This window comes from Colias philodice, chromosome 6 (genome assembly GCF_061535455.1).
Source record: "Colias philodice isolate Cphi_HAF_F1 chromosome 6, ilColPhil1 Martin Lab GWU primary, whole genome shotgun sequence".
Taxonomy (NCBI): domain Eukaryota; kingdom Metazoa; phylum Arthropoda; class Insecta; order Lepidoptera; family Pieridae; genus Colias; species Colias philodice.
Genome location: NC_143091.1, coordinates 772924 through 795717, shown reverse-complemented (window position 1 = coordinate 795717; position 22794 = coordinate 772924). Strand labels below are relative to the sequence as shown.

The window sequence follows — 22794 nt, the reverse complement described above, 5'->3', positions numbered from 1 at the left end:
CGACTGCTGGTATCATTGGAATGCTATGTAATTCTCAACTGACCTCAACTCAAACATTCATTTATTCAATTAGACTACTATTTAGTAGCACTTTCGAATCGTCATAACATAAGTATTTTTAACATTTACCATAATGTGTATAGAAAACGCGCATAGTCCATAAAATTCAGAAGGTTCATAAACGCGCGATGCACCCAAATTCATAAAACAGTCAACAATCCATTTCTGTCTGAAACATCAAGTCGGAACTGGTTGTGCCAATTGGGCAATTGCCATACCTGCGGGCAGTGTAGTGCATCATTTTGAAAATTAGCGATAATAACGAACGGCGAATTGACATGAAACGCTTGAGTGCGTATGCTAAGATCCGCACGATGAAGCAGATGCGTGCGCGCGTTGACACGCAATATGCTGCGTTATCAAGGGCAGTGTGCCAATCGCCTCCAACGCAGCGTACAAGGAAAATTGCATTAATTATTTAGAGATATTGATCTAATTTGTCATTTCTGAGCCAGCAGATTTTATGACCAATTCCTGATAAAATGAATTCGATCTGATTGACGAAATTAGGACTGCTTTGCAGATATGTACTGCTACTGCTTAGCTTCTACTAAATAATTAAAAATGTTTCCAATTATAATATGTTCGGGGTTGAATTGGCTTACTCGGCGAAATAATTTTTCAAATCCCGTAATTTTATTTTTACAAAAAAAAAAAACAATGAACCTACTAATAAAAATTAACGGTTTTCAAAATTACCTAAAGTTTTGGTTGAAAATTATGTAAACCTGTAAATATTGATCAACGTGTATTTATTACTTAACTTTTATAAATAAATCATACTGCATTTTATCGGCAGTTTTAAAATAGTCTAATGACAAGTCTAAGAGCGTATACGCACTATGCGGGTAGCCGCATTGCGGGTAGCCGTCCGGCTGACCGCAATCACAATTATGTACGTAATATTCATTTCTATGCGCACTGCGATGCGGCTACCGCAGACCGCACAGTGCGCATAGAAATGAATATTACGTACATAATTGTGATTGCGGTCAGCCGGACGGCTACCCGCAATGCGGCTACCCGCATAGTGCGTTTACGCTCTAATGCTCATGTATCAAAGAGAACGTGGGAAGTGTGAAAACATTAAACAGCTATAAAATATAAAAAGGTGTGTTTCACAATTTTTATTTCATAAAACTGACTGAACAAATTACTTGGAAACAAAACAACTATCTCACATACGAGATCAGTCATAGCACGCTAAACGATTGCTCTAAAAAAAAAAAGGAATCCACAGATTAAAACACCATAGACAATGTATAATTTATTAAGCTACATGTACACTACACTCGCTTCTTGTCAGCGAGCCGGCGCAGCAGGCGGTGGCCCGACAGGAACGTGAGCGCGCCCAGCGGCAGCAGGTAGCGGAGTGTCGCGAACATCGACAGTTGCAGCCAGAACAGCGCGTATAGGCCGAGAGATGCTGAAAGAACATGTTTTTGTTTAGTCTTCGGGTACATGAATGTATTTTCTTTAGATTTGTCAAACATATTATGCAATCTGTTAAGCATATTTGGTATTTTTACTGCATTAAGCGACTCATGGTGGGTGGAAAATAATGAAGATAAATGTTGGGCTAAAAGTAACTTAGGAAATATATTTAGTTCATGAACCTACATAAAAAGTTGAGAAAAATTGAATTTATAGTCTTCTGTAATAATCAAAAGCTGCATCTAAAACTACTATATTTGGCATACATATATTTTATATCGGACCTGATTATGATAAATGGTTACTTTATCAAATACCACGTGTTTAACAAGTGGCAGCTCATAATACACACCTCCCAACGCCAAATGGAACACGAGCGCCGCGGGCGTCACGGGGAAGTTGCCAAAGTTGAGTCCGAGCCGGGCCCACAGCACGAGCAGCAGCAGCAGCGGCGCGGCGCACGCGGCCGCGAACACGTCCGACACGAGCCGCGGCGGGCGCGCGTCTGGCGCGCGGAACGTGTGCGCCAGCTCGGGGAGCGCCGCGCGGGGCGGGGCGGGGGGACCGGCCGTGCGCTCTACCGCTAGAAAAATAAAAAACAGTTGTATAAGGGCTTGTCCACACAGCGATATTTTTCGCGCGAGGTATGATGTGAAACTTTTTGGAAAATTTCAAGGAAATAGATCTTGGCACGTTTGCTCGGCACACACGCTCTTTTTATTATTGCGTATTAAATCCCGCAATCAGAATTGTACCTAGTACGGAGTAATTACTTGCGGTGTGATACCTATGTCACCCAACTACCCTCACTTTTTAATAATAATCTTTGTAACTGGTTGTGATTTGTTAACAACAGCTGACGACATTAATATTAGCTAGTAGCAGCTATATAAAATAGCATTAGGTATTTTTATACTATTATTAGTTCAAACTAATATTTTACCCAGTCTCATTTAGCATTCCTAACAAAATAATGTAGAGAATTCGATTACAATATATGTATATTTATATTGTACACGTCATAGCCACTCACCCACAGCGGAGTCCTTGCCGAAGTTGAACGCAACGGTGCCGACGTCCCACCGCAGCGGTGCGGCGGCCGCACTGTCGCCCACCAGCACGCTCACTGCGTACGAGCCCGACACACCGCCCACGTGTTTGGCGATAGAACCCACATTCTATAATGAAAGACCGAGAAATAATTATTATTTAACGGTTTATTTATTTATTTATAAATGATAAATAAACCGTTAAATAGTTAAATAATTTTTAATGTTTTATGGACTCTCTAAGATATTTTTTACGATCTGGCCAAATGTGCATGACCAAATCGTGAAACGTTGTCGATTTAACGATCTGGCCAAACTAAATTGGCCATTTCATGAAATGAGCAAATCTACGATATGGCCACGACATATACACTGCGTACACGCCTGATCTCCCGCCCACGTGTTTAGCCATTGAACCCACGTTCTATAATGGGAAATTGAAAAATAGTCCATTAATTGTATGGAGTATGTTAAATGGATCAAATATCAACAGATAATCTCTGTAATCCAACTTGGTTTTACAATTTTACAGTGTATATATACAGGGTAACTTTATTTATGTGAAATTGTTTTAAAGGGGTCAAAGTATAGTGCATTGGAGTAAAAAATTAAAAAAGTAAACATTACCTAGCCGAAATTTATTAGTTTCAAAAATATTTTAAATTTAAACTTAATTTGAAAATTTTTAATCAAATAAAATAATTTGCACACAATACACTTACCAAATCCACCTTGTACGCCTTAGCATTATCAGGCTCTGCTACAAACAGCGCCTCAGTGGTGTCATCAATTGGAGCGATTCTCACGAACGCTTGCTGCACCACCACTGCCTTACTCCACTTGTCCTTTACCGTGAACTTGAGCGACACCCTGTAGGTAATACACATTTTAAACATTTTATTTATATTTTACACTAGCTGTTCCCCGCGGTTTCACCCGCATTGTTCCGCTCCTGTCGGTCTTGGCGTGATGATATATATCCTATAGCCTTCCTCGATAAATGGGCTATCTAACACCGAAAGAATTTTTCAAATCGGACCAGTAGTTCCCGAGATTAGCGCGTTCAAACAAACAAACAGACAAACTCTTCAGCTTTATAATATTAGTATAGATTATATTATAGACTCGATTTAACCCACTTTAAATAGAACCTATCTAAGGTTCTATTCATTCTTATCAGAAACAGTAAATTAATTTCATGATTTTATTTTATTAAAGCATGTTTTACTTTTCTTAATATATTTATAGTGAATACAGGAATTATGATACATAGATGATGATAAACTATAATATTTTAACAAATTGAACAGATTCTTGAGTAGCACTCAATCAAATAACATAGAGAGATTTTATATGGCTAAATTTGTACAACATAAACTCAACTCACTTCTGCAAATGATCAGCCTGCAGTACATCTGTCAACTTATTGGGGTATGTCAGTGTTGTCAATTTCGGGCTAGTTGTGCCATCTACATCACCAATACCAACTTCCAAACTATTCACTTGAATTTCTCCCAAAACCGCTACCACAAAGTTCGCCGATTTAGACCCAGTCGCGAGTGAAATCTTGTACATGCCATATTGAGTCTTAATCTTGCTCAAGTTAAGGACGAAAGTCGTTGGATCGTTGGCTTTCTGCGTGAGCGGTTGTTTGGATAGAACAACTACGTCATCAGCGAGTCTTGTTCCTGATTGGGCAACGACTTCTTCCGGCTTGAGGTAGGGGATCGGTCTCGCGATCAGATCGGTGACGGAAAACTCGATCGTGTCTATTTCTGATGTTATATATTTTCTGTCTTTGAAAGAGACGCTGATTGGAGTTGGCTGAGGAGAAAAATAATAAGGTTATTTCTAATATGGGGTGAGTTGTTTTGAACATATATAGAAGTAAGCATATATGCAAATATATGACGGTGCTATGATCAATGTTTAAAACATATATACATTTAATTCATCTATAATTATTTGTGAAACACTGAAGAACTACCAAACAGTTACAATAACTTGTCAGTTCTATAGTTGTTTAACACAATAAAATCATATGCAATATAATTATAAAACAATTTGTATGAATATAATACAATAAAATAACAACAATAGTTATATTTAAGAAACTAAATTATATGGCAAAAACAGAACATGATAAATTACACCCCTGAAAACACATTTATATTCATATGCACATTCATTCTCAAAAACAATCCAATACACACACCTGATCATCAGCGATAGCGTACGCAGCTTCCAACAGTAAAGCAGCGGCTCTAGGTGTAGTAGCCGAGCGACGCGATAAGAGGTACGCTGCAAACTTGTGTCTCTGCTCGTCAGATAGTGGGGACGACTTCTTGAGCGATTTGAATGTTCTGTGGGGTGTATAAGGTGTAATGTATGTAAGGGATATGAGAGTGTAGTTATTATTTATTTATTTATTTATAATACTTCATTGTACAAATATTATCATGGTTGTTGAAGTGAAACTTCTATATCGGGGTTGGAAAAAAAATGTAGTGCAACATTTTTTCGTTACGCGTGACATTTTTCCGTTACGCGCCATCTTGTTTTTATCCCTACCACGCGTGATTGACGTATTTCTGTAAAGTTGCATATAGCAAATTATTTTTTGAAAAATAAGGTCATAAAGAAGTTTCACTTCTTACATGTGTACACTAGTACACGCACACATTTTTATTAATACATCTCTATAATACTCAGTGTAAAGTTAATTTATAATTGAGAAACAGAAGTTTAACATAAGCAAACAGTTTCAAAGTTTGTTCATCTAATCTAATGTCAATCTAGTATCATTTATACATGGAATTCTTTTAAACCGCATTGTAAATTGCAACCTTGACAACGTCTTATAATTCGATAGAGCCGGCTGCACGCACGAAAAAACATGACTCATGCGGCGTTACCTCGCTCTGAGGCGTTCCATGTAAGACTTGAAGTGCAAGCGAGAGCGCGGAACGAGCGACAAAGAAGCACAATCGGCCTTAAGACGTTGTCACGTTCAACTATCGTCAGTAAACCGACTTTACAGACAACGAATTTTTAAAGAGAAACTTTACCTCAGAATGGTAGTCAACAGGAAGGAAGTGACAGGCAGGCCTCCCTCAAACTGCAGACTCTTTGCATCACTCTCGTCTGCTGATAGCAGGATGCCCTCAGAATGCTGAGCAGTCCACGCACCACATCCCATGTGTTCACATAGAGCAAATACATAGCCATAGCTGAGGGATGGAAGTACAATTTATAAATATTTTATATTAGTGGTCCGCCCCGGCTTCGCCTGTGGTACATATTTCACAATAAAAGGTAGCCTATGTTCTTTCTCAGTGTCTAAAGATTATCTGTGCCAAATTTCATCAAAATCGGTCCAGTAGTGAATGCGTGAAAACCATACATACATACATACAAACCTTTCCTCTTTATAATATTAGTATAGATAAACATTTAATAAAAAAAATTGAAGACCTCATTGTCAATTTAACAAGCTCTTGTTGTAGCAAGCGAAGTATATATTTATAAGTATGTATAAGGAAAGCATATATCATTTATAAATTAACTTCATATACTTCACTTCTGGATATTGTATGAATTTTAAATGTTATTGTCAAACAATATTTAAGGTACTTGTAGGCATCAGTTTGTATTGTATTATCCAAGTATAATAAAATGGTGACAAAAATTTACCCATTGATACTGTATCTATGCAAGTTTTGTGACGTAGTTTAAACAATGAAGACAGGGTTTATATTTATTATGTACAACACACATTAAAAAAGTTTATTACTATTATTGATAACAATAAACATTTTACTTACTTTATTGGTGTGTCATCTTTCTTCAACAATTGAATAAGATTCTTCAGTGCATCTTCTTTATCATAAATTGTAGCTTTCTTATATACTTTCATTGAATAAACTGCATGATACAACTCAGCAAGAGTGGGATCCTTCTTGTCCAATATCTGAGATGTTCCACTCAACACATTTGGTGTGAGGAAGTTTTGGCAGCCAGATAGTTCAGCAGCATTTGTAAGGTAGAAAACTTGTTCAATATTCTTAGGATCATACTGGGCTGATTTCAAATCCTGAAATTAAGAAAAAGGTTTTATAAGTTATATGTTTAGAATTGATAATGTATACTTTAAATTCATAACACAAAGTATAATATGGTAGATACCTGGCAAATATCAGGAATTTTAGCATTGAGTACTTTCAAACCTCTAAGGGAATAGTACACTGAGCTCAATTCTTTGCTTTTTATTCCTTCTTCAAGTATACCTTGTAACCGTTTCACGTCGATTGTACCTTGTAGTATTGCACTGCATAATACTATGGTGCATAATAACACCGACAATTCTGAAAATGTAAACAATTACTTATGGGGTGCGAGGTGAGGTCGTAAGTGAAATATTATTATTGAAATAGGCTAGATTAGACATAATGTAAAAGAAATAACCTCAGATAATATAACAAGCTAGTATAAGCGCCGGCCTAGAGAACCATGACGTGTCCCAAAACATTTACAATTGGATAATGTTGAACTATTATTATTATATAGTATAGTATTTAATTGTGATTCATAACTGTTTTGCTATAAAATACGTGTTGTTTATCATTTAAACATAATAAAATCAAATTGAAACAAAACCCGGAGAAAATGTAAATAGCGTTTTTTGACAGCGGTGATGATAACTTACCCCTAAAAACCATATTTTTATATTAGAATCACAATGTGCTTGATTGATTATTTAATTATTTATTCAATATAACTAATAAATCTTAGTTTAAAATCTCTTCATATCAATAAATGCTGCCGGTACCACCTTCGCAATTTGACGTAAAACGACGACGTAGCATTCAATGTTGCTATTTCTTAAATTTTCGGATTCTCACTTGTAGACCGGGAGATACTGACAGAAAATTTCGAGTCATTTGTATCAGGATGGCGGTTCTACAGGGGTCTTAGTACGCAATGACAAAAAGAAAAACGATGGTGTGAACACTGGTACCGGGGGCTTAGTCGCGTGGGCGTTAGTCGAACTCGTCGGAAAAATAGCGAAAGTCAAACGATTTGTAACACAAAAATTTTAGAATTTACCGATAGCCCATAAAAAAGAAGTAGGCGGTAGTGTCATGCCATACTTTTCCAGTGTGACTTACAGCCCGCCATACCGACGCGAATGTGTTGATTAAAAAAAAAAAAATTCAACCATTTGTACCAGGCTAATGGTGGCCATATACGCTACGAGAAATCGTTACGATCAGACTGTACAGTTCGAACGGTACCGATAAATCGCTACATGTATGTTATAAAACTGTTCAGTTTCGTACGATTTTTTGAGACTGTACAGTCGAACGGAACAATACAAAAATTTCAATTGATTTATCGGAATCGGACGAACTGTGCCGACTGATCGAAACGTGTATGCGCTCGTTCCGTTTTCGTGTTCAGTTTTGTCGTCGATCGACATTCGGGTAGACGTGCGCACGCGACATGGCGTCTCAAACTAATCGAGAATGGCTTGAAGAATTTATTGAGTTATATCGCAGTGAACCTTGTCTCTGGAATATTAAAGGCAAAGAGTACCACAATCGTGACTTAAAACGTTCAGCATATACTAAGCTGGTTGAAAAATTGAAAAGAGTAGACCCTAGAGCTGACAAAGATGCTGTTGTAAAAAAGATAAACAACATTCGCTCTACTTATAAAAAAGAGCGTAAGAAGATCGCTGATTCAAAAAAATCAGGAGCAGGAACCCAAGAAGTGTATAAACCAAAACTATGGTATTACTCTATGTTGCTGTTTTTGGATGACCAAGAAGAACCAAGACGTTCACGCTCTAATATGGACGACGAATCAACAGACAACGAGGTAAGTTACATACATACATACAATTAGGGATGTAACGATACATGATTTTGCCGATACGATACCGATACCGATATTTGTAATAAAATATCGGTGATACCGATACCGATACCGATATCGATGGCTTGGTAGAAAAATAAATAGTGAATTATGCATAAAAGTTACCAACATTTAACAGAGACTCAACTGTAAATCGTATTCTTTTAAATAACAATGCCAAATCAAAAAACAAGAAAACCATTTATTTTAGTATTATTATTTTGCAAAGTCAGTTAAACTTTAAGTTATACACATACAATCAGTTCCTAATAAAAGTTTAGTATTGGTAGAGTTTTTTCAAAAAACAAAGTGCGCACGCGCGGGCGGCCTCCCGCATCGTTCATTGGGCGCGGTTTTTTGAATTGTTTGATATCGGTATCGTTACATCCCTACATACAATATATGCCTCACGCCAAAACTTTTTAATTTCATCCTTTTTGCTATCTAAATAAGGTCGTACTTTGTATTTTGAGATTACAATCTAAGTTAGATGGATTATAAACATTGCGGTGTCGTTTTGAGTGACATATAGTTTTCTCGCTTGCACTCGTGGGCTTTTACCGGGCTTTGCGCTTATCTCTTCTAACGTATGAAATTTCGTCGAAGTAGCTACATACCTATCTATAGAATTCTATAGCAATTTGTATGGCGAAAAAAGCCTGGCTTTACAGTGTGAAGATAGTTACGATTGCGCGAACGAACGTCGTGAATATTATTGTTATTATAGTTTGAGCGCGTGATTATACCGGTATAATTTAGGTTAAGTTTTAGCAGAGTAGAATAGCACTATTATGGTTATGTGAATAATGTGAATAGGTATAATAAGTAAATCCGGCCATATTGAGAATGCTCCATATTATTACATGAATAAAGAATAAATAAAAGTAAATAATTTTTTTATCAAATCGTTTATTCTCAAAGAGTTAACGTATAAAATTATTTTGCCACGGAACGCTGCCTTCGCTTGCAAAATATTCCATGTACTCTTCTCTGACTTTTTTTGCGGCAATCGAAGTATTACCAAGATTTCTTCGTTGCAAATTAACTATCGCTGAATTCATTGTATCATATCCTTGCGTTATTGACCCTGCATCAACATTTTCTACGTCGAAGCATTCTTGTTGACAGTAAGAACTTCCTGAAGTCTTCATTAAATAATTATGTAAAGCACAACTGGCCATCACGACAGACTCTATTCTTTTCGGATCAATACTAATTTTTGTGTGAAAAATTCTAAATCGAGATGCCAAGATCCCAAACGCATTTTCGACAATGCGCCTTGCTCGTGATACGCGGTAATTTAGAATTCTGGTTTTATTTGTGGTCAAGTCTGCTTGTCTAAATGGCTTAATTAAATCTGTTCTAAGTGGAAACGCATCGTCAGCCACAAATACATAAGGCAACTTTCTAGTGCTATTTGCGACAACTGTGTCGGTTGGAATACACAACTGATTATTATCAAGTTTTTCAAAAAACTTAGTGTTTGTGAGTACGCCACCATCTGAAATTCTTCCATTTGTTCCAAAATCACATAAAATAAATCGATAATTTCCATCAACGATTGCCAATAACACCATGCTATGATGGTTTTTATAGTTGAAATACTCTGAGCCACATCCATCAGGAAGAAAAATTGCTATATGCTTTCCATCCATCGCGCCTAGACAGTGCGGAAAGTTCCATCTCTTTTCGAACACTTCGGCCACATCCTTCCATTCTTCTTCCGAGCGTGGGAACTGTAAATTAATTAAAATATTAATTGTTTCAGGAAATTGAAAGTGAAGCATCTCCAGCCGCCCAGTCAACTCCACAATCACCTCCAGCCACGCAGTCAACTCCACAATCACCTCCAGCCACGCAGTCAACTCCACAATCACCTCCAGCCACGCAGTCAACTCCACAGTCACAGAGTCACAGTCAAAGTCAGTTTAATAGGAGTCGGCCAAAAAAGTATGAAAACGAAAAACTTACCAATGAAGTTTTACAGACTGTTAAAAACCATTTCAAAAGGCCTGCAATTACTAATGATCGATTTGATATTTATGGAGCAAACGTCGCAGCTAAGCTGAGAGACCTTACAAAACATCAACGTATTTTGGCCGAAAAAATAATTAACGAAACATTATTTCTGGCAGAGATGGAAAATTTGACTATTTCACACCAAGTGATGGATTCAACCAGTGTGCGTTTTAATAATTATGGTTACAGCGTTCCCAGCCCCGCTGCAAATACTCCCAGCCCTGTTGGAAACAATCCAAGCTCAGTACCTTATCAGAATTCAAATTATGATTACCAAACACATCCAGGCTCCCTGCAGTCAATTCTCCAAACCCCAATAATGCAAACTTCTCAACAAGATCAGTCCCAACAAATGCAAAATACAGCGGCTACTTTTTTGTCTAATTTTACTTAATGTTAAACCATCATTATAAGTATAAATTAATAAACATTACATACTAAGTAATTAGTAGTTTTTTATTTCTTACCTTAAAATAGTCTTTGCGGAGAACCTTATATATTGCTTCGCAGGTTTCCGGTATTATGCGACCCAAGGCTTGAGATGAAATGATGCTAGAGAATTTCAAATCTTCATAATTTCTTCCTGTTGATAAAAACCTCAAAGTAGCTACAAGCCTGTCGTGGGGTGGAATAGCATTTCTCATAATAGTGTCTTGCTTCTCGATAATTGGTGCTACCAAATTCAGTAGATGTAAGTACGTATCATGATCCATTCTTAGAAAATTATGCCAGTCTTTTGGAAAAAGCTTTAATTCGGCCAACAAATTCACATGAGAATGAACTCTTCTTTTCATTAGCCATTCTTTACACCAGATGCTACGATTTTTCCGCTTCACTTTTTTTTCCTTCAAGGCGAATATTAATCCAATAATTGCTAAACCGTCGTCCGTCGAAGCCATCACTGACACGTGTGCCTCGGCGCCGCTTTGTACCGTCTGATCGCAACGATTTCTCGTAGCGTGTATAGCTTGTATGCCAGTTACGATAAACTGCAACGTTCGAAATGTACAGTCTGATCGTAACAATTTCTCGTAGCGTATATGGCCACCATAACTTTTGCACAGGTAGCCATCGTTGTGCAGCCATTTACGAAAATCGCTATGCCATACTTTTCGGACGATTCCAAATGGACGCCATACCGCCGAAAATCTGCAAAAATTTTTTTTTTCGCCAAACTTTTTGTGCCAGTATTGCATTTGGATTTTTGGAGAGTATTTGATAAAATGTGATCATTATTATATTTGCCATACTTCTAGTAGGGGGAAAAAGTGCTGCCATACTTGAGAAATTAATTTATTCGTCACGTTTCAAAAATACGACTGTACAATACGTAAAATATTTTTTTTACAGTATGGGATCATTATATTCTGTTTGTTTGTATACAATTCTACCTAAAAAAAAATATCGCAGATTGCAAACATGGGGCGGACGATTGTAAGACTTAAGCCAAGACGTAAAAAAAAAATGAAAAGAATTGGCGATTTGTACCAGTATGGCATTTGGATTTTTGGAAAGTATATGATGCAATGTGACCATTATTATATTTGCCATACTTTTAATAGAGGGAAAAAGGGGCAACATACTTCAAAAAACTTGATTTTTCAAGGGGCTTTCAAGGTGCAAGACATAAAATCATTTGTTACAGTATGGCAGCATTGTATTCGGTTCGTTTGGATGGAATTCTACCTAAAAATTATTATCCCATAATGTTACCATGGGGCGGAAGATTGTCGCGCTCAAGAAAAATTAATAAAATAATTGGACCAAATTGTTTCAGTATAGCATTTCAAATTTTCGAAACTTGAAAAAAGTATGCTCTGGGAAAATTACACCGTACTTATAGTAAAGTGCCAAAACCACCTGTAATATCGTGAACGCTATACATGTGAATAAAAAAAATATAGATAGATATAGGTAGATCTACCTAAAAGGTGGTAGATATGGCAACACTGTCTCCACCCTTAGGCACACTACAATGGCAGACTTATTGTAATACATAGAACTCCAATTATTGCTATGTTTGTGTTGGTCGTTTCATTTGACAAGCATCTGTCATATATCTGCGTTGCCAGACATTGCGTCTTACAATAGTATTAGTATTAGTAATAGTAGCCGTACAATATTATACAAAATAAACATCTGGTTATAAGTGAAGATTTCCACCACCTAGATCTTTGAAATTTTGTATTTATATTCGTTGAACCTCAAACTTACAGGAAAAATTAGTTCCATACTGTTACTAATCGTTCAAAATACGAATAAAATCTTACAAAAAAAAAAAATCCTATACACATTCGCCACCTCCCACAGGTATGGCATTATCACACTTCTATTTATAATCATTCAGGAGTTGTTGAAAAAAAAATTTAGGGTGTTACAAATGGTTCGGCGAAAAAAAAAATTTGCAGATTTTCGGCGGTATGGCGACCATTTGGAATCGTCCGAAAAGTATGGCATGGCGATTTTCGTAAATGGCTGCACGACGATGGTTACCTGTGCAAAAGTTAGCCTGGTACAAATGGTTGAATTGTTTTTTTTAAATCAACACATTCGCGTCGGTATGGCGCGCTGTAAGTCACACCGGAAAAGTATGGCATGACACTACCGCCTACTTCTTTTTTATGGGCTATCGGTAAATTCTAAAATTTTTGTGTTACAAATCGTTTGACTTTGCTATTTTTCCGACGAGTTCGACTAACGCCCACGCGACTAAGCCCCCGGTACCAGTGTTCACACCATCGTTTTTCTTTTTGTCATTGCGTACTAAGACCCCTGTAGAACTGCCATCCTGATACAAATGACTCGAAATTTTCTGTCAGTATCTCCCGGTCTATTGGTTAAATGAATGTAAATTGTTGGGACGCTATCCTTGTAAATCTATCCAGTCATTGAATAAAATAAAAAAATGTGTGCGTGTACTAGAGTACACACGTAAGAAGTGAAACTTCTTTATGTCCTTATTTTTCAAAAAATAATTTACTATATACAATATTAAAGAAATACGTTAGTCACACGCTCGTCGCTACCTACTTAAATATTTACACCGGCCGCTGCTGCAACTCGCTCGCTTCGCTCGCTCGGCTCGTGCGGTAGTTCAAAAGTTAACCTAAGATGCTCGTCGCTTCGCTCCTCGCTACCTATTTACATATTTACACCGGCTGCTGCTGCAACTCGCTCGCTTCGCTCGCTCGGCTCGTGCGGTAGTTCAAAAGTTAACCTAAGATGCTCGTCGCTTCGCTCCTCGCTACCTATTTGAATATTTACGCCGGCCACTGCCGCGACTCGCTCGCTTCGCTCGCTTGGCTCGTGCGGTAGTTCAAAAGTTAACCTAAGATGCTCGTCGCTTCGCTCCTCGCTACCTATTTAAATATTTACACCGGCCGCTGCTGCAACTCGCTCGCTTCGCTCGCTCGGCTCGTACGGTAGTTCAAAAGTTAACCTAAGATGCTCGTCGCCAGCGGCGGCCTTAGGGGGTGGCGAACGGGGCAATCGCCCGGGGCCTCGCTCTTGCAGGGGCCTCGCGCAACAAGCAACAACCCACCCAAGCAAATTTAAAAAAATGAAAATGTGTGCGTGTACTGAGTATGTTCATGCGTGTGTATGAAGGAAACGACGATATTATCTCGGTGCTGAAATACATAATAGAAAACAAATTAACTGAAGTTTACCCCACTATCGAAATAGTCCTGAGAATTATTGCCACCACACCTGTGACAGTTGCGTCTGCTGAAAGGAGTTTTTCGAGGCTTAAAATTATTAAAACATATTTGAGGAATTCGATGACACAAGATCGGCTTTTTGCCCTTGCTATTCTTTCAATCGAAAATGACGTAGCTCATTCGTTGGATTATTGTGCTTTAATTAAAGATTTTAGCCTTAGGAAAAGCCGCAAATATCAATCTCTGTATTTGTTAATTTGGTAAATCTTTCTATGTATAAATATATAAATATTTTAAAACTCAAATTTTATTCATTTGTATAACTTTATCATTTCTCCTCAAACATGACAAATACCTAAACCAAACAACCAGACCTACTTTCGCATCACATACATTTCACAAAGAGCAAAGGGCCTCGCAAAGGGCCTGCCGCCCGGAGCCTCGCAATGCGTAAGGCCGCCGCTGCTCGTCGCTTCGCTCCTCGCTACCTATTTGAATATTTACGCCGGCCACTGCCGTTTTCAGCTTATAAAGGATTTCGACTTAGGCGGATTTTGATTGGACAGAGAGTTTGAGGTTTATTCTTATAAATTTTGAATTCATAAAATTATAATTGAACACCTGACACCAATCAAGCAAACACGTGTTTACGTGAGTCATAGATTTATTATCGTATACTCCTAAAATGTTTTCTAAGAAACAATAGTGTACTTACATTGTCGGCACGTTCTTAAAGTCGGTAACTTATTTTTGTTCGAACAATAGAGGTAATAAATTCCTAATGATCAAGTTGTAAAGGTTGTAAAATAAAAAATATTCTATATTAAAACGTATATATATAATATGTGCGTCATTAATTTCTGACTGTTTCGAAATTTGGTGCAAAATAAAATAGTGTGTAAATAAAATTTGTAAAAAATCAATAAAATAAAACAATTGAGTAAAGATCTATAGGCATATTATGTATGTATTTATACAAGATATGTATATATATATTTATACAGGGAACTTCTCAACGTGTTATCTATGAAATTATACTTTTACTCAATTGTTTAATTTTATTTACACACTGTTTTATTTTGCACCAAATCTCGAAACAGTCAGAAATTAATGACGCACATAGTACATAATATACATATACATATTAAGACAGAGGTTAAGCTTAAATAACTTGAAAAATAAATTACATGATCACGCCCACGTGTTGGTGTTTTAAAAAATTCAATCATAAACTGAGAATAGCTGTAAATATTTTAGAATTAGAAAAATAAATATATGTACCACAATAACATTCAAGTATTAGAAAAAATTTATACATAATTCCACCCACGTGCTAGTGTATCTATACATATTATCTATACATATTATAATAAAATTGAAAAAATTGAAAAATACAATCAAAAAGTGAGGTTAATTTTAAATAACTTAGAAAAATAAATACCATAATTACACCTAAGTATTAGAAAAAGATATGTAATTACTTACTTTTTTTTTAAATTCACTGGAATTAGAATAATTAAAATAAACACTTTGATTGTGCTGATCACTTTAATATAATATTATCACGTCACCATAGAGCGTTGGAAATAAATACGAGTGCAATAGAAAAACGGTCAAGTAAAGTGGTAGGACGTACGTTAAAACGATACGATATCCCTACTCCGCTGGAGAAAGTATACGTCGAATCACGCGTGGTAGGGATAAGAAAAAAAATGTCACGAGTACGGCGTAACGCAAAAATGTAACGCGCGCGGCGTAACGCAAAAAATGTAACGCGCGCGGCGTAACGCAAAAAATGTCTCACAAAATTTTTGTCCACCCCCGATAAAGAAGTTTCACTTCAAAAACAAAATTCTAGCCAAATTTTAGAAAATAAAGAAATGAATAAAAATAATAAGATTCCCGCGGATCAATCTTTCTTCTTTTTCTCAAGTGGCAATCAATCTTTCTGCGTATATCTGTATAGATTAAAAAAAAAAAGCATTGACATTGAAGTTTGACATTTGCTAAAATTGCGATTTCAGTCCATTCCAAAATCAAAAAGGGCTCGCTTTCGGGATACAAAATCTAGAGTTCTTTTGTTTCAATTAACATAATATCTCGAAAATATGGCTGGCGCAGTAGCTAAAATACCGTCGTTGATTAACAGTACGTAAAATGTTTATAAAGTAGTAAATAAATTTAAGTTATGTAATATTATGTCGCAGGTTATATTGTCTGCTAGAATTTAATCTTCTCACTTTATTTTTGAATTAGTTAAATTTTTGGCGTATTTACCTTGCAGCGGCGATTGCTGACTTCAGGCCCAAGTTTGCCATTTTCATGAAGTACGCTAAGGTCGAGCTGGCACCTCCCAAACCCAGCGAGATTCCACAGATCCGGGCTGGAATAGCCAAACTGTTGTCAAGTGCCAAGTCTGGTGCATGGAAGCAACAAACTGTGAAGCAGGCCACATTAAACACCCTTGTCGGAGCTGAAGTGCTTTTCTGGTTCTATGTCGGAGAATGTATTGGAAAGCGCCACATTGTTGGATACAACGTCTAATTTAATCACACCTAATGCACTGTAGTTATAATGTTCAATAAAATCGATAAATTATATATATTTGTTTTATTTTTATGTACTAAAAATATTGAGTAAAAGAATAGTTTTACTAGTAATTATTGTGGTAAAAGTTAAGATTTAACACTACAAATGAATTAAAACTACCTGCATTATAGCTAACCATCATGAAAACAATATTATTGTTTTTTTAGTTTATATTATGATGGCCAAATCTTTCATATTGGAATTCTTGTAACTCTAAACTTGTTTCAGCAATGTTCATTTAATAGGGTAGGTAGTATAGGACAGAAAATTAAAGAAAAACACTCATAATAATAAACTACTTTATTGACTAGTTAATTCATAATTTACAATGGCGCACACAGTTCCATAAATCTAAAAGGATTGCATGCGCTTGTGAGTTTGAGTTCTGTTTCAGTTTCAGGGGGTCCTCTCAGCCATAACCTGTCCCTGTAGTAGTTGGAGCATGTTAAGAATTCCCTGTCAGTGTAGCGATCAACTCTGATTGGCACAAATGGGTCTAAGTGGTCAAATCCCTGAAAAAATGGTAACATTGAGAATATGATATTCAAATAAATTTCCTTTGAAACTGAAGTAGAATTTTTGTGTGACTTTAAAAAGTTTTGAAAGTGATAATCACAACACATTCAGTATGTTATTAGTTAAGTATTTAAAGTAATAACTCTGTAAAATATTGTGTATGGTATTTGACAATGAATTTTACAATATTTTTTTTTAATTACCATTAAAAAATAAATAATATTACCTTTCGAAACAGTAATTGTTTAGGTAAATATGTTCCCCTTTCGCCATCTGGATTTGCAATTGCATCTGCAGTTACCACCATCACTCCATTACTCTAATAAAATGGTCAATAGATATAAATCAAAACAATATCAAACATTGTGTTATTATAATCACAAGTATCACTAATACAGTTATAGAGTGGGTAAAATAAAATGTTAGGGTGAAAGATTAAAAATAGTATTTATAAATTTTATTGTATTTTTAAAATTATCTATGGAACTAGAAAACTTTTTTCAACACTTATTACTTTTAATTAGAAACATAATTGACGATTTTTTTACAATGCAGATTGCAGTGATTTAAATTTGTTAAAGACATTCGTAATTTAATTAAAAATGAATTAAATTAAAACATTACCCAGTCATTTTTAGTAAGCTCCAAGAAGGATGTAGTAAGAGTGACCTCCTCAGGGGCCACCTTCTTTTTTGTTGGTGTTTGCAATGGAGTGGTGGCGTTGAAGAAACCATTATACCCATCAATCGCAACAAAGGTCTTGCATCTATATATAATAATAATAAAATGAACATAATTGATGAGAATGAATGAGAAATAAATAAATAAGACAAAATCATGTTAAATAATCAAATACATATTTATTATTTTATTTAACCTGTGGGTTATCATGATTTTTTAAATTTTATTGGTATTCAAATTATAAAAAAAATTAAGGAACTCACACTTTTTGATTTGACAGCTGCTTCGCCTCATGAACAATGGCATCAACAACATCACAAGCATATTTGACTCTTGTTATCCCATGCTCAACCAGCTCTAATAGAGGCGCTCCAGCTTCAGTCTTCTCACGTTTACTCCAGACATACTCTTTAGTTACTTTTAACTAAAATTAAAAAGAAAAATTAAATAAATAGTAGGTACATCTTATGAGTTTTATTTATTTATTGTGTTTAAATCAAAATGGATAACAGTTTTTAAATGGAATTTATTTGTTATATTATTTATACCGAAATTTCAAACACTAAGACAGATAATAATATAATGAAGAAATAACATTTAAAATCTGTTGAAAATAGAAACCAAATTTTACCTCAGGTGTTTTCAATAAGTGTTGGTTCTGCGTCTTGAAATGCAACAACCAGGCAGCTGCATCCAGTGGCAGATCAACAAAGCCCTCACGAGTGGTTGAGTTCGACATTTCCTTGGTACGGGGCACTCGTCGTAGCCAGTCAGATACTACACAAAAAGAAACAATTTATTGCAGTAAATACAATTTGTTATTAATATATGATACGCTGATATAGAACAAATGGATAAGAAATTATTTATCCTTCAACAGGTAATTTTGAATTTGAATTTGAATTCAGGTAAAATATGTCAAAATAACGCTACAATTTGCTATATTCAAGATAACGGTTATATAATATACTAGCGGTCCGCCCCGGCTTCGCCCGTGGTACATGTTTACGTTTTTTCTACATAAGAACCATCCTCGTACTTCAAGGAATATAATAAAAAAAGAATTATCGAAATCGGTTCAGCCGTTCTCGAGTTATGCGCTTACCAACACATTTTGCGATTCATTTTTATATATAAGAAGATTATACCTTAACTTATCATAATAACATCAATACATTTATACAATCTACTTACATCATATTAAATATAATAAAGAAATATCTTTAAATGTGTTTGATATGAAGTTTTGATAAGTTTTGTTTAAATGAAATATAGGTTTGATTTGAAAATTTCAACAGTTATTTATTTAAGAACACATACCCCAAGGAACATGTACAATCAGATATCCTTCTTCAAATGCATAGTGCAGCAGGTGTGCAATGGTCATTGACTTTCCTGTTCCTTCCTCACCATCTTTAGTTATTTAGTTAAGGAAATTGGATTATTCTTATAAAATAATAAACAGCATGCACATGACAATTTTTTTGATACTGGACTAATTTTTAAAAACAGTTGTATAGAGCAGAATTGAACAGACAAACATAAATTAAACTTAGTTCACATTTTCACATATTTATCTAGAAAACTTAAACTAAAGAATCCTGTGAAACAATGTTATTGAAAAAGGATACATAATACGTATCGAATTGCAGGCTTGTTGAAATCAGAAGCTTTAATACATTCAATTATATCCAAACTTGGTTGACGGACCATTATTGATGTTTCAGCAAATGTTTTTGTTTGCTTCTTGAAAGACTTCGGTAGCCCTCCATGGCCGTATAATTGTTTGCACAAATCTTTGTCGACTGTGTAAAATAAGCCGATTTGATTTTCATTGTGCTGTGTCTGGAAAAATAAAAATTGACTTAGAATACGCTATACTTATATTTTTAAAAACAATTGTTGTACCAAGAGTATGTTCATATTATTATATTCTCTGTTAATAGACCAAATACTGCATTAAGTTTGTAAAATTCGTAGCCCTAATACTTACAGGTGATGCCTCATTTGTTCTGAATGTAACGGCTTGACTGTACCGACGACATACATAACGTATGTTGCGGGAAAGCATTTTAATGATTGTATAAATACTACTATATATTTAATTTATATCGTTTCTCTTATTTTTTATGAATTAGATTATAAACAATCACAACAGGAACATAACCTAAAAAGTCATGTGACAGTGACATCTATGTCATAATAAAAGACAGATGACAGCATAGACTATACAAACTAGTGTGTGTAATGTAGGTAATAAATTATTCGTCGCCGTTGTCCGGCGTCTCAGCTGTAATATCGAGCTTTATGGGAAACAACTGCTGGATAAAGATTTCCAGACCTGCATTTGAAAAGGAAAAAACACGGTCGCACTCTTAAGTCTTGGTTGGTGTTACGTAGTTTACCCAGATTTAATTTATTTATGCGCAAGAAAGACAATATAATATATGGATGATTTTCTATAATGATCCTCCATTATTACTAACTTTTGTGCTTTTGCCGAGTTCTGTGGCTGAGTTATTCCACACCAAGAAAAACTATTAACATGGCTGGCTTATTCCCAAACGTTGAACTTGAAACAATAATAACGCCAGCATCTCCATAAAATATATTTTTAGTATGTTTAGATAACGATTATAGATATAGTTTTAAAAGATTATTGTAATTTTAAATCAAAACCTCGACATGATACTCTTGATAAAAATGCTTTAAATGGAATGGCACTGCTACTACCACAGATTGCTAACTACTTAATTGAAGAATATATTGTTGTATAATCATTAATTTTGAATGTATAAATATAAATTTATAAAGAATAGAAAAAATTCGATCACGAGGCGGGACTCGAACCCGCATCCTTTCACGCCATTCCGGGGCGGACGCCTGACCAACTCAGCCACTCGTGACCCGCCAGAGCAATCGAAAAAATAAAAAAAAAATTAATGCCATAAAATCAAAATATAAATTTCAATTTTGAATGTTTCATTAATAGGGGTTTAAGTCATATACATCTTGCAAGGAATTTGTCAAGGATAAAAATAAAACACGTCTTGCTACAGAGATAATTTAATAACTTAATAATATACAATTTGCGCGAATAAATATATTGATTTACTTAAATACATTTTTAAAATATAGTACAGATTGAGAGAAACCACGTAATGGTGTAGGTACACCCATAGACATTAACTTGAGATGTCCTGCTTCCGCTATGAAGTTGGCTTTGTTCAATTCATCCACTGCTCTATTCACAGTGTACGAGGAAGTTGGCTCGCCACTCGACACCTCACTACCAAGAATGTAATTAATAATAGACGAATAAAGAGGACTAGATACTAATTTAATAAACAATCCTTGATCTAGGACTTCTTTGATCAGGTCTTCTTCAATTTCTTCATTCTGAATTGTTTCCTGAAAAAAAAAAAGAATTAAATTATTTGAATCTAAATTTGATTAATTGGGTTTTTAATATTTACATGAAAATACCTTGTGATCAGCAAGCAGTTTACACAACATATTTTCGTAGTTGTCACACTTGCTCATCAACAGAACCCAGACGGCGTTCATCACCGCTCCTCCGTCTATATCGGTAAGTAAGTATTGCACTTCCTGAAAATATTAAAAACATTAGTATATTTTGAACTTTACTAGAAACTCTACTGTCTATGACGTGACTGACTGTCAGTGAACAAATCTATACATATAATAAAATCGTAGGAAAGTCAAAACTGTACATTGAATATTTTTTTAAAAGAATACATAATCCATGATCTATAATCGATATAGAAGCCAAAAACATAGTTTTTAGAATTTTTGTCTGTTTGTCTGTTTGTCGGTTTGTCTGTTTGTCTGTTTGTCTGTATGTTTGTCCAGGCTAATCTCAGAAAGTACTGCACGGATTTACTTCAAATTTTGCATGAATATTACTAACAGGTCGGGTCAGGCTGTTATATACATATTATCATGCTATCACCTGCGGGGGAGGAGCTGTGAACCTTTATTCTTCTTACGTATTCTCTGTACTACGACAGCGTACAATATAAAGACTCATGTTTAAATGTTGTTTTTGAGTAAGCCATGCTATTGTCTACCTTTACACTATAAAAACTACATCATTTAAGTAATTTTGGCAGAGAAACAGTATAATGAATCTTAGTAGTATAAAGACAAATTTAAAACAGCGCCATCTATGAGATTTCATTAAAATTAAATCAATTTACATAATATTAACGCTCCTTGGAAATTCATAATTTAAATATTATGAATTATGATGTTGGTGAGGTTGTTTTTTTTTTAAAGTTAAATAAATAATTCATATCTTCCCAGAGTCCATTTCAGGTGCGCTTATATTTCATGTGAATATACTAAATTTTTATAAGTGAGGGTAGATGTTTATTATTTGATGTCAAACAAGACACCATTACAGTTATATAGGTAATAGACGCAGTATTTGTATTCTCTTTGGGTAATAGTAGATAACAGTGATTGTGTTCATTGGTTACATTTTTAAAAATCTTCGGCTTTTTTTTAATTTTCGCCTTCTTGCGTTCCCACAAAAGGTAAGTTGTAGCTTTTATATAGTTAGACTCATGTTTTTAATTAGTTAAAGTTATGACAAAATAAGAAAATGATGAAATTTTATTTTTATGTATAACTTTTACAAGACTATATTATACGCCCAAAGAAGGTCACTTTAGTTCTTGATAAAACTTTATTTGTTAGTAGCTTTTTAATAAAATTAGGTACTTATCTTTTGATTTTTTTTATTTACAGATTCAATGTTCATAAAAATTGACGATTTGCGTGAGGATGTAGTGGAAATTAGTAACCTTGCGCGTGGTCAATCAATACATATAATAAAATTCTAGAAA

The 22794-nt window shown here is 35.1% G+C and overlaps 5 protein-coding genes across 5 annotated transcripts in view; 2 read left to right on the top strand and 3 right to left on the bottom strand.

Moving 5' to 3' along the window:
• Positions 1 to 1108: 1108 nt before the first annotated feature.
• Positions 1109 to 7401, bottom strand: OstDelta (oligosaccharide transferase delta subunit). The gene is made up of 10 exons (XM_089695998.1): positions 7249 to 7401; positions 6729 to 6907; positions 6368 to 6636; positions 5612 to 5773; positions 4759 to 4906; positions 3931 to 4367; positions 3266 to 3413; positions 2528 to 2672; positions 1847 to 2077; positions 1109 to 1486 (listed from the first exon to the last, which is right to left on the bottom strand). Exons 1-10 carry the CDS (start codon positions 7259 to 7261, stop codon positions 1347 to 1349), a joined length of 1872 nt encoding a protein of 623 aa, XP_089552124.1. The 5' UTR covers positions 7262 to 7401; the 3' UTR covers positions 1109 to 1346.
• A 644-nt stretch (positions 7402 to 8045) lies between these two features.
• Positions 8046 to 10927, top strand: LOC149487428 (uncharacterized). The gene is made up of 2 exons (XM_089695807.1): positions 8046 to 8423; positions 10228 to 10927. The coding sequence occupies exons 1-2, from the start codon at positions 8046 to 8048 to the stop codon at positions 10870 to 10872; spliced, it is 1023 nt and encodes a 340-aa protein (XP_089551933.1). The 3' UTR covers positions 10873 to 10927.
• Positions 10928 to 16124: 5197 nt separating this feature from the next.
• On the top strand, positions 16125 to 16737 carry ATPsynG (ATP synthase, subunit G). Its single transcript, XM_089695835.1, has 2 exons — positions 16125 to 16285; positions 16422 to 16737. The coding sequence occupies exons 1-2, from the start codon at positions 16246 to 16248 to the stop codon at positions 16679 to 16681; spliced, it is 300 nt and encodes a 99-aa protein (XP_089551961.1). The 5' UTR covers positions 16125 to 16245; the 3' UTR covers positions 16682 to 16737.
• A 274-nt stretch (positions 16738 to 17011) lies between these two features.
• mRpS29 (mitochondrial ribosomal protein S29) lies at positions 17012 to 20108 on the bottom strand. Its single transcript, XM_089695834.1, has 8 exons — positions 19917 to 20108; positions 19555 to 19768; positions 19244 to 19336; positions 18555 to 18700; positions 18187 to 18347; positions 17867 to 18008; positions 17469 to 17561; positions 17012 to 17238 (listed from the first exon to the last, which is right to left on the bottom strand). The coding sequence occupies exons 1-8, from the start codon at positions 19992 to 19994 to the stop codon at positions 17050 to 17052; spliced, it is 1116 nt and encodes a 371-aa protein (XP_089551960.1). The 5' UTR covers positions 19995 to 20108; the 3' UTR covers positions 17012 to 17049.
• Positions 20109 to 20973: 865 nt separating this feature from the next.
• The window catches only part of LOC149487424 (NBAS subunit of NRZ tethering complex-like), a 33196-nt gene continuing 31375 nt past the window's right edge, over positions 20974 to 22794 (bottom strand). Inside the window, exons 40-41 of the mRNA XM_089696023.1 lie at positions 21410 to 21532; positions 20974 to 21334 (exon numbers count right to left, since the gene is read on the bottom strand). Coding sequence (XP_089552149.1) covers positions 21035 to 21334; positions 21410 to 21532 — 423 coding nt within the window. The 3' untranslated portion in view covers positions 20974 to 21034. The remainder of the gene's footprint in view (positions 21335 to 21409; positions 21533 to 22794) is intronic.